The following is an 11,629-nucleotide window of genomic DNA, read 5'->3' as shown; positions in this document are numbered from 1 at the left end:
CTAGATCTGAGCTGGGGACTGGCACCCCACCACTGAAGGCCTCCTGAGGGGCAGGAGACTCGCTGGGGAATGAACCTGCCTTATGGCACCCTCACCTCCTGGGCCAGGAGGCTGCTGTGTCCCTGGGGTTGCAGTTGCAGCACCTCAGGCCCGCCATGCTGGCCACTCTTGACAGAGCTTTGACTGCAGAATATCTCAGGTTCTGCTCTGTTCAGAGTGTTCTGACGGTTCTCTCACCAAGAGAAGGAATAAACACTTCAGGACCCATGTCTCCTTGGTGTCATGGTCCTGTACCCCCCCCTACCCAGAGCAAATATGGTTCCCGTGGTAGCTGGGTCCTGCTGCTTTGGGTGCTTCTGTGGAGTTTCAGGCTTGTTTGATTACAAGTGATGTAGCAGGCTTCCACAGCAGCCATCTCATCTTGAGATACTTCTTTTCACTTTTTGTGTCACTTTATTTGATTTCTTTGCACTTTATTTCAAAACCAATGAATGTGTTCCAGCTGTTGAAAGTCAGTTTCATGTGTCATGCTCCATTGGTTTGCATACTGAAACGGTGGCATAGCCATTACTGTTCAGATTCAAGGTTGCAAGACTGGATTCATCTCTTTTCCCTGTAGCCTCTTGCAGAGCAGCTAATGGAGACCTTATTTGCAAGTACTACCAGTCATGAGGTAGAAATGAAGGCTTCCCTGTCCTGTGACCATGACTACTCTGTCCCAATGTGTGTTTACATGTCATTGGTCTTGCTTTTGTCAGACAACCAGACATTTCTGTACTTGTCATTGAGGCTGGCATAAATTTGGATGATTTGTTGCATAAGCAGATGATAATGCTTTTCATATGACCAACAGGAAGGTATCTTACACCATTGAACGTGTATGTGCTTCAGTCTTGGGATGAGGTACACATGTCAGGTCTGAAGTATTCTTGAGAAAGAAGTGCAAGGAAGGGACTGGTCATATAAATTTTGGGGGGCAGTCTGTGGGTTGACCATCTCTTTTACTGGATACATTTCTAATGGCGTTGCTGTTCTGGAATCTTTGTGTAGTAGGGGAAGACATTAGATGTTTGTTTGCTTGGTTTTGTTTGGTTTGTTTGTTTTAAGCTGTCCAGAAAAAGAATGTAAAGAATGGTGCAGTGATCTGCATGAATCAGAAAAGAGAGGTAGGGAAATGGAGACCCCCATCTGTTCTGATGCTGTATCTTTGTGCCTTGTTTTGGAATGTTTGGCAAACTGATTGTTGTATAATTACCTAGTTCTCATAGATAACTGGAGAAAAAAAAAGTACTTCTGTGTTATACTGGTTATACCTACCTGCTTGCTTAGTGCTCACAGAGACGGAACTAATTTACAGTATTAATCCCAGGGCTTTTGAATTGTAACGGTGATTGTTTCTTATTCTGGGAACAAAACTTCCATCTTTGATAACTATCTTTGGTAAAAGAAATCCTGGAATTCTGAGGTTCTATGTATGTTGTAAACTTTGGATCATGTGAGTTGTACTTGGCACCTGACTGATCTTCTGGCAAGAACCAGTATTTTAGTGATACACACTTTGTTGTCTGCTGCTGCCCAATGCGTTGTTGTATTTTTACTTGGAGTCCTGTCTGAAAATTTGAGATTTCTCTGGTCTTTATTTGGTCTTTGGTTTGTCACTGGGAGCTTTGTGTCTCATGAAAGAGGTAAAATGAAATTGAGTTTTTGGTTTGTGATTAGGCGTTTGGCAGCTGTACTGCTTAAGCAGCCCTTCTGCATCATCCTTGCTGACCATTCCCATTGCTGCACTGCCCTCTCCAATATGCTGGTTTTCTGTGGTTTTAGAATAACTACATTGAGAACTGGTCTTGTTGAAGAAAAAAACATCAGTTTAATAAACAAAATGGAAGAAGTTGTGTAGAGATGAGAGAGAGCAGCTCCAAATGCCTTGGAACTAATTAAATTGCTAATTGGAAGACCTCGGCATCAGATGTGAAGTTGGCCTGTAGCTGAAGGAACTTACCACAGGGTGATCGCTGGGGTCTTGTTAGCAATATATCCTGTTTCTGGAATATGCCTGTGTTGGGATTCTGTATGTCCATGCTCTTAACCCAGTGGAATAGCCAAGGAGCAGCATGGAAAGCTGATGCAGACTTCTCACTTTGTATTGCTTCAATATTTTGCTGTCAGTTCTCTCATTGCTCCAAATATTCTCTGTGAAAATAATTGTGGAATGAAAGAATTAACCAGACTTTTATGAAAAGCATCTAACTATTTAAATGTACAAGTGCCACTTCCTGGATTTGCAACAAATGACAATTGTTTCATTTGTTCCAGTACGTAAATTAAAGCATATACAAATCTTGAGACAAAAATGATAGTTACAAATATAAATTCAATTTCTGTGGAACTCCCTGATTCCCACAATGTAACAATGGCCAACAAATTTAAAACTTATCTGCAAGGATTTTTTTCTATTGGTGAAAAACCATTAATTCCAAGTCTTACAACTGGTAAAGCTACATTTAGCTTAGCATTCGTAGGAACACTAATAGTTACAAAGTCCCATGCTTTTCAGTTATGTTGATAAATCAGTTATTTGGCAGGCTTAAATTACATTATGAAAATTTGCAGGGGCATGTTTGCCTGAAGTGCCCTTGGGCATAAATGACAATCTTGTTTGGCAAGGCTTTCAGTATAGACTATTTTCATTTGGACAGCATTTTTATGTAGAACATACAACTTTAAGTTTGGTAGTATGATTTTTATTTACAGCTAAAATATTTAGAATTTGTAGCTACTGCCTTATCTGCAAGTTTTTTGAATGTGTTAAGAGCTTTGGAAGTGGAAAACAGTAGCTTTTGTACAAAATTTTGGTCACATTTCCTGAGAGGAGGCTATCTGTAAAGTAAGTACATTTGATGTTGCTGGAAGTATGTGATCTCTGTTTTTAAGAATTGAGAAGATAAATCCTATACTTCAATGACTATTAAATCTGAATGCTTGCCCCCTACCCCTGCTTTCTTTAAAGATTTCTTTGTTTATGAAACTAATACCATGTTTGCAATCTATTGCCTTTAAAGCATCCTTAAGTATGGAGAACTTCATTCTATATGAGGAGATTGGAAGAGGAAATAAGACAGTTGTTTATAAAGGAAGAAGAAAGGGGACAATTAATTTTGTTGCTGTTCTTTGCACTGATAAATGCAAAAGAGCTGAAATAACAAACTGGGTAAGTAATGGGTTTTTCACTGCAAAATCTGGGAAAAGATACAACTTACAAAATCCTTGTAACACAGGTAATATAAAATAAAAATACCATCTGCTTCTTTACATGGAGTTTGTCATCACATCAGCTTCTTAAGATTTTAAATTCTTACACTTTAAATAGTGTTATTTTAATGTATTTATTTCTTAATCTGATTTTATTGTTGTTTAAATCCCATGCATAAACCCATGTTTACAGGCTTACTGTTTCTATGATGATATGTCAGAGAACTTGTAAAAAACAATTACTTGCAGGTAGTGGTCTGCTTTATTTTGTTATCAGTTGTGCAAATCCAGTGGTAGCAGTACCTTCCAGTAAGTAATCAATTTCCTACTTACCAAGAAAATTATTTTTGATGAAGGAATAGCATTTAAGGTAAATCAATGCTGCTTTATAAAAGCTTGACAAAGTTTAGACGTATAACACTTTCTGGAAAAGAAACTGTAACTGATACAGTTAGACATTTTAAATATTTTATTTTTCCAGTAGATAAACTTTGTTTCTGTGGTGGGTTGACCTTGGCTGGATGCCACATGCCCACCGAAGCTGCTCTATCACCCCCCCCCCTCAGCTGAACAGGGAAGAGAAAATACCACAGAAGGCTCATGGGTCGAGATAAGGACAGGGAGATCACTTGCCAATTACTTGCCAATTACTGTCACAGACAAAGCAGACTTGACTTGGGGAAATTAATTTAATGTATTGGCAACCAAGTCACCACAAAGGAATGAGAAATAAAACTGAATCTTAAAACTCTCCACCTCTCCCTTCTTCTTGTGCTCAACTTCACTCCCGATTTCTCTGTCTCCTCCTCCCTGAGTGGCACAGGGGGATGGGAAATGAGGATTGCGGTCAGTTCATCACACGTTGTGTCTGCCACTCCTTCTTTCTTACACCTTTCTCTGCCCTGGCATGGGATCCCTCCCGCGGGAGTCAGTCTTCCACGAACTTCTCCAATGTGGGTCCTTCCCACGGGCTGCAATCCTTCAGGAACAGACTGCTCCAGTGAGGAGGGTCACAAGTCCTGCCAGCAAATGTGCTCCAGCGTGGGCTTCTCTCTCCGTGGGGTCATGGGTCCTGCCAGGAGCCTGCTTCAGTGTGGGCTTTCCATGGGATCACAGCCTTCTTTGGGCTTCCAGCTTCTCCAGCGTGGGTTATTCCATGCGCTGCAGCAGGACAGCCTGCTTCACAATAGTCTTCACTATGGGCTGCAGCGTAATCTCTGCTCTGACACCTGGGACAACTCCTCCTTCCCTTCCTCCTTCACTGACTTTGGTGTCTGCAGAGTTGTTTCTCTCACATATTCTCACCCCTCTCTCTGGCTGCTGTTCTCCAGCAGATTTTTCCCACTTCTTAAATACGTTATCACAGAGGCATTACCACCATCAATGATGAGCTCAGCCTTGGCTGGTGGTGGGTCTGTCATGGAGCTTGTTGGCACTGGCTCTGTTGGAGATGGAGGAAGCTTCTAGTAGCTTCTCACAGAAGCTAACCCTGTAGCCCCTCCTACTACCAAAGCCTTGCCATGTAAACCCAGTACAATTTCATATTCCCTCTTGTCGTTTAATGACAGTTTATTTGATGATTAATGAATCTGCTCAATTTAAACGTTTTGTTCTTAGAAGCATATTTGTCTTTGAAAGCTGTTGGGGATACCTTATATACCACTCTGACAAGATACTGAGGCTTCTGTAGAGATTATGGCATGTAGGTGTGATAGAAATAAAAGTTTCCAAGGACCCTTGAATAATTGCTTTTGCCTGATAAGATTAATAATGATGGAAAAAAATATTTTTACTTTCTCTTATTGTATTCACCATATTGTGTCACAGTTGTATTCCCATTGAAAAAGAAAGTAGGAATGCAAGTTTGACTCCAAATTCTGATTTCCAGTTTGCTATTGCATTAGTGATGCAGGAAGGTTAAATCGTGCTTATCATTTTGCGTTCGGTAACTTCCTATTTTTTTTTAAATATAGAACCATAGAATGGTTTACGTTGGAAAGAACCTTAAAGATCAACTAGTCCAACCCCTCTGCCATGGGCCAGGTTGCCCAAAGCCCTGTCCAACCTGGCCTTCAACACTTTCAGGGAGGTGGCATCCACAACTTCCCTGGGCAACTTGTGCCAGTGTCTCACCACCCTCACAGCAAATAATTTCTTCCTAATGTCTAGTCTAAATCTACCCTCTTCCAGTTTAAAACCATTCTACCTTATTCTATCTCTACCTGCCCTCGTAAATAGTCCCTCCCCAGCTTTCCTATAGGACCCCTTTAGGAACTGGAAGGTCACAATAAGATCTCCCCAGAGCTGTCTCTTCTTCAGTCGATCAAAGTATAATTTACAAAACAGGTGAGTTATCTTTCCTCAGCATACAAGTAAAACTAAAATATTTGAATTGGAGAATAACTTTAGTGCACTGGAAAAGGTAAGAGAACAAGTAATTGATCTAAAGTAAAGTTGTATTGTCTTTTCCTCCTGCCGTAAGTCCATATATATTGCTTCTTTTTTTTTTCCCCTCCAGTTTAGTTGTTTTAAAAACTTTGTTCTAGGTTCGTCTGACTCATGAAATCAGACACAGGAATATAGTGACATTTCATGAATGGTATGAAACAAGCAACCATCTCTGGCTTGTTGTGGAATTATGCACAGGTAAGATAAGCTCAAAAGATAGAAATTTTTAGAGTGAATATTTGCAAGAGATTTCTTTTAACGGTTTCTCCATGACAAATTCGTATTTGAAAAAGCTTAATAATTATCTGATTATTAACTTGAGAATCCTTTTTATATATTAAAATATGCTTTTGGAAATAATTTTAGAAATCAATTGAAGTCGTATTTCTCCTCTGCTTCATTGTATATGTATGTTAAATGATAATCGATGTGATATAATGTTGGTTTTTAATAGCTGAGGAGGTAGGGCTAATCAGGGGAACTTAAAAACACATTGTGAGTAGTTGGAGGGTAGCTAAGTAAAAATTACTTGAGGTAAGTTTTTTAAGGACTGACAGCTTTGGCATTCTCTTTTCATATTATACCACACAACGACAAAGCAAGCAAGGAGCAAATCAAGTTATAATGTACAAATGACTTAATATTGCTCAAATGAATTTTTTCATTACAGAGCAGTTCTGTAGCTAATAGTAAATTATGTAAGTTTTCTTCCTGTTCAGTAGAAGTATTTTGACTTTTATGTTAAGACATTAATTTGAGAGCTCTGAGGCCTCAAAACTGCATTAAGTGTTTCACTGAATTTTGATAGGTTCTCATCAATCTATTAAAGAAATCTTAGAAAGCTTTCTATAATTGTGATGACTGCATGTTTTAAACTCCAAATAGCGTGCTTCACTCCACATGGAAAGAAAAGAAGGCCAATTGTGCAAGTGATGCATGTTAAGATTTTGGTATCTGGAATTTGTTTCACAGTAAAAGTCCATATTACACACAGCCTTTTTTTCTATCCAGAGTTCCTGTTTCAAAAATTACTGAAGAGGAGCTACAAGTTCTGGAAAGTAAATGAAGTCATTCTTTCAATGATTAAAAGTGAAGTTAATGGCTCATGTGGAGGCTTTGGTCTATTTGCTTAGTCTGACTTATGGGCACATACTTAAGTTATTAGGCAGCTTTTTATTTAGTACAGTTTGAAGAATCATAATGTATTTTCACCTTGCAGTATTGCAGTTTGCTGCAGGGAGAGTGTCTTGAAGCTAACTTTCTTAAAAATAGAACAAGACATGGAGTTCTTATTAATTTTGCAGAGCCTTGAAAACTGCTTTTGAAATATGGAAGATTTCTCACTTGTCTCAAGGTGACAAAGTGAGTTTCTGTTATCAGATATGGCATACTTCTATGTTGCTGGTTTTGCTTTTTATTTTCTTTGTATATTTTGTCATATTATGCAATTATTCTATATGTAGACCTGTAAAATGCATTAATAACCCAGCAATAAGACACGATGGAAAATTCTTTACTATAGCTATGTAATATGGGCTTGGTTTTAAATGTATGACTTATTTACTAAACAGCATTGAAAAGGTTTAGAAAGAAAATAATTTTAAGATTCAGCAGTATTTAGACCTTTTAGTCTTGTCATTCTTTGAAAGAAATTACTGAGCAAAAGGAAAAAAAGCTCACAAAAAATGTTCTGTGATTTAGAATAAAAGATCTAGTATCCTTTCCTATGAAGAGCTCTCCTAATCCTGGTTTTCATTCTGGAACTTAAATTTGTGTCTGTTTTTTTGGTTTTGTTGGTTTGGTTTTTTTGGCATGAGTTGTCTAAGATATAAATAATAGCCCATGAAGCTGATAGATAATTCATAAGATACAAACTGTGGTCTTAGGGGAACAGGTTTGGTGCAGGAGTAGTAAAGGACCACATGAGGTTGTGGAAAGGGATTTTGGGGGAGATGGGAATGTGGAGTTTAGGATAGGAGACTGAGACAGGAAGGAGGAGAAAAATTGTTTTAACAACGAGTTTATGGCAAATGAGATTAGGAGAAGTCCAAGTCCTATGAATGATTAGTACAGGAACGGCTCAAATGGGATGTGTGTGATGACATACCTGAAAATCAGTGGGAATGAGGAAGTAGATGATGGGATTGAGGAAGTAAGTGAAGAGAGATTTTTGACAAGGACAGAGAAAAAGTAACAATCAGTGGGGGCAAAGCATAGAGAGTGAATGTGAAACCCAGGAAGGACACAGGTGATAGAGAGGGTTATGTGAGGGTTATTTGAAAGGCTTTGTAGGAACAGAGGAAGAGTTAGTTGGAACTTAATGCAAAAGGATCGTGGAGATTTTGGAAGGACCTCAGTTTAGCTGTAGTCAAAGTTAATATATTTGTCACAGTGTTGGGAATAATTATTTTTTCTTTACATTTTAGCTTTTGTAACTATTGGATAATGTTAAGAAATATTTTTATCTACTGATAATGATTTTTTGCTTGACATCTTTTGAAGAAGCTTATATAACGTGCTTGGGAATTATTATATGGCATGTTCGTTTTATGTCCTTGCTGACTATGCAAACATATTTCAGGTGGTTCTCTAGAATCTGTTATTGCTCAAGATGAACATCTACCTGAAGATGTAGTGAGAGAATTTGGTGTTGATTTGGTTACTGGTTTATACCATATTCATAAGCTTGGAATTATCTTTTGTGAACTGACGCCTGGAAAGGTAAGAAGGAATGTTATTTAGAGGGCACACTGCATGTTACCATGTACACCATCAGCATTTAATTCATTATTTCTGTTTTATGATTTGGAAGAGGCTTACCTCAGGTTAAAGGCAGTTGAGCTTTACAATATATGTGAAGACAATGAAAGACAAGTCTATAGCTTGAATATTTTATGATCTAATTGATTTCTTTCCCTGTTGTATACTTGATACGATGTGGTAGATTCTTTTTGATTCAGTGTACTGGTTTGAATTAACAAAGGATTTTGGTCCTCTGTCCTCCGATATATAACTTATTATACCTATTCTATCATGCTGCGGAATATTTTGAATTCATAGAAAATGCTAATGAGGGAGTAAAGTTAGCTAAGCTTTGTTTCTTAATAACCTCTTTTATTGTTTCCAAATGCCATTTAAATTATCATCTTACTCTTGCATAAAAATGCAAATCTTTATGTAGTTTCTGATTTGTGTATGTGTGTGGAATTTATGTATAGTTTTATCAAAGTCTATGTTTGTTTTTAATTTATGTAGTAACCAGAATATGACTTTAAGAAAAAAATTCTTGCTTAATAGTAATTGGTTTTGGTCTTGATCTGTATGTGATCAAGTTGCTCTTCTCTGAGATTTCTGTAAAATCTTGCACAACTGTACTCAGTTTCTGTAATTTGTGAGCCCAAATGCAGTAAAAAGATATATGAATAAAGCATAATGGAGATGCCTCTGTATTCTTCCAAAGAAGAATGTTGCTGTAAAGTACTCCTTTGAACACAAAATATAGAGTGCTAAAGTAAGACTGCTTCCCCCACCCCGTCCCCCACATCTGACTGAACGGACTATTGCTCCAAACAACATTTTTTAATTATGAGAATAAGCAATGACTGCATAGAGAAGACTCTCATGATCATTGACAAAATCTTTGGAATTTTCTGCTAAATAAAATCAGAAAGATTCACTCTTTTTCCTCAAATGAAGCAGTGATCCTTTTTACTACACTTCTATATTCCTATACAGTTTTACTTTACTTTTACTTTCTTTCCCATAGTAACATCATTGTTAATTTAGATTTAATAATGAGGAAACAAAAATGCACATTAAACTTCTTAAGGGTTCTTTTGTGAGATCCTGTAATTTTTTGGTTGTAAGAGAAAAGTCAGTATTAGCGTTGACTTAAAAGAAAACCTTTTCAGTGTTTTTGGTTATAGTGATCATCTCTATGTACTTAAATGTTTTGAGATTGTGATTTATTTTTTTTCCTAAATAATCTTATACTTTGTGTTGGAAATTTCAGCAGTCATCACTTTTAATATATGACACTTGTATGTTGGATTATGTTTATTTTTCTAGATTTTGCTGGAAGGGCCTGGCACTTTGAAGTTCAGTAATTTTTGCTTGGCTAAAGTGGATGGTGAAAACTTGGAAGAATTTTTTGCTTTAGTTGGATCTGAAGAAGGGGAAAGAGATGTCAGTGAAAACAATACACAAAGATACCTGAAAAACAGGTTTCAAGGTATAATATTTTTATGAGACAAAATTATCTTATACCAAAGGGGCAGAATGAAAGTTGGAAAAAGCCTTTGTTTGAAATAAATTCAAGAGGATACCTTGAAATAAAATAGTTGTTCATCATTCTGTTGGGGCTGACTAAATTTCTAGAGCAATGAGGAATATTTTAAATAAGCTCAAAACCAAAATTTTGGTCAGGAATATTGTTCAGAGAGATCTCAACTTACAGAGGGAACAACACCTGCAAGTGAGTAGACAAGGAAGAAACTACATTTATGAGTATATGCTAATAATTCTAAGTTTCACAAAGCCAGTTTAACTACGAGCTGGAAAAACTTCTGTCTATCATAAAATTTATGATATAATAACAATTACTGACCTTTCCTGCTTTTTGTAAATAGGCTTCAGGTTATTTCTGGATTGAAGCTCATGTGTAGGTGATTATAGACTGTAGTACACTTGTATAACAAACTTTCAACATAACATAATTGGAGGTGGCTTATTTTAAATTTCTTTTTGCAGATTGACATCAAATCCCTACAGTACAGTTTAATGTACAAACTGTCTATCCTGAGCATGTTTTCATTATTTTATAAAATGTTCTTGATTTTTCTCTTTGTATAAAAAAAAAGAAGCAAAAGTTCAAGAATTAAAAAATAAACAAAACCAAAAAGCCCCACCCAAACTGAATATGTGAATATGATCTGAAATGTTTCAAGGTAGCTAATTAATTAAAAATCTTACTTCTTCCTTTGGATTTACTGAGAAGGCTTAATTATTAATTGCTGTTTGATGAAAACTGTGGTGGGAAGAAAAGCTCAGTGAAATAGCTTTGGTCCTTGATGCATTTCACATATCATCAGCTAAATACAAGTAGTAGAATTAGAAAAATAAGATCACTAAAAATTTGGAAGTTCATAATTCAAATTGGAACTGGCTTTCCTAACTGATGAAACTGTATTTCTGGTATTTAGTTGATATAAGACGGTGTGTTTAAAAAAAATACAAGTGCAAAACAAACAAAAGATTTAAAGGAAGTAGCCAAAAGAATCACTAATTTACAATCTTTTGTGCTCCAGTTATAAAGTAGTAATTGGAAAGTGAAGAAATAACTGATGTTGGAAGTATGGTGAAGAAAAGAAGAGAATTAAAGTGAATTCTGTTTTATCTCAAAAATTTGAGCAATGGAATTATTTATGGACTTTTGAAAAGTCTATACTGCAAATACTCTCCGTAAGGTCTAGGACTAAATTCCATTAATTTCCTGTTAAATATATATACAAAATTCATTTAGTACAACACAGAACTGCTGCTCCTTTCATTGTAGTCTTTGCACTGCTGTGCTTCCATTGTTTAATTTTGATGCCAGTGGTCCAAGTGATTTCTGGTTTGACGCTCAACTGTTTCAGTACATTTTACTTAAGAATGATAATTTCTTTTTAAGTATGAGAAAGTTACTGTGCTTTAGTTTCAACAGAGATCCATGGAAATGCAGTAGGCTGCAGATACTATGTTACTTTTTCAACAAGTAAGAAAATTTCAGAAACTTACTTTTAATCTTATGAATCTTTTATTAGTCATCATCTCAGAGCTTCTCCCAGACCTCTACTTCCACGATAATGATGTGTCATAGCAGTTACTGTTATCAGGATCAATGGAATTCTCGGCAATATTTTATGGGAACAAAGAGAGCTTTCTTAAT

The 11,629-nt window shown here is 36.6% G+C and overlaps 1 protein-coding gene across 1 annotated transcript in view; it reads left to right on the top strand.

Annotated features, from left to right (window-relative positions):
• Positions 1–3,073: 3,073 nt before the first annotated feature.
• Positions 3,074–11,629, top strand: part of LOC104547623 (serine/threonine-protein kinase ULK4-like) — a gene marked incomplete at its 3' end in the record, with an annotated part of 59,428 nt that continues 50,872 nt past the window's right edge. The window contains exons 1-4 of the mRNA XM_010193406.1: positions 3,074–3,211; positions 5,799–5,898; positions 8,282–8,421; positions 9,769–9,931. Of these exons, the coding sequence (XP_010191708.1) occupies positions 3,074–3,211; positions 5,799–5,898; positions 8,282–8,421; positions 9,769–9,931 (541 nt within the window). The remainder of the gene's footprint in view (positions 3,212–5,798; positions 5,899–8,281; positions 8,422–9,768; positions 9,932–11,629) is intronic.

This window comes from Mesitornis unicolor, unplaced genomic scaffold (assembly GCF_000695765.1).
Source record: "Mesitornis unicolor isolate BGI_N332 unplaced genomic scaffold, ASM69576v1 scaffold10541, whole genome shotgun sequence".
Lineage (NCBI taxonomy): Eukaryota > Metazoa > Chordata > Aves > Mesitornithiformes > Mesitornithidae > Mesitornis > Mesitornis unicolor.
The sequence above is the reverse complement of the archived record's forward strand: the minus strand, read 5'-3'. Positions and strand labels throughout refer to the sequence as shown.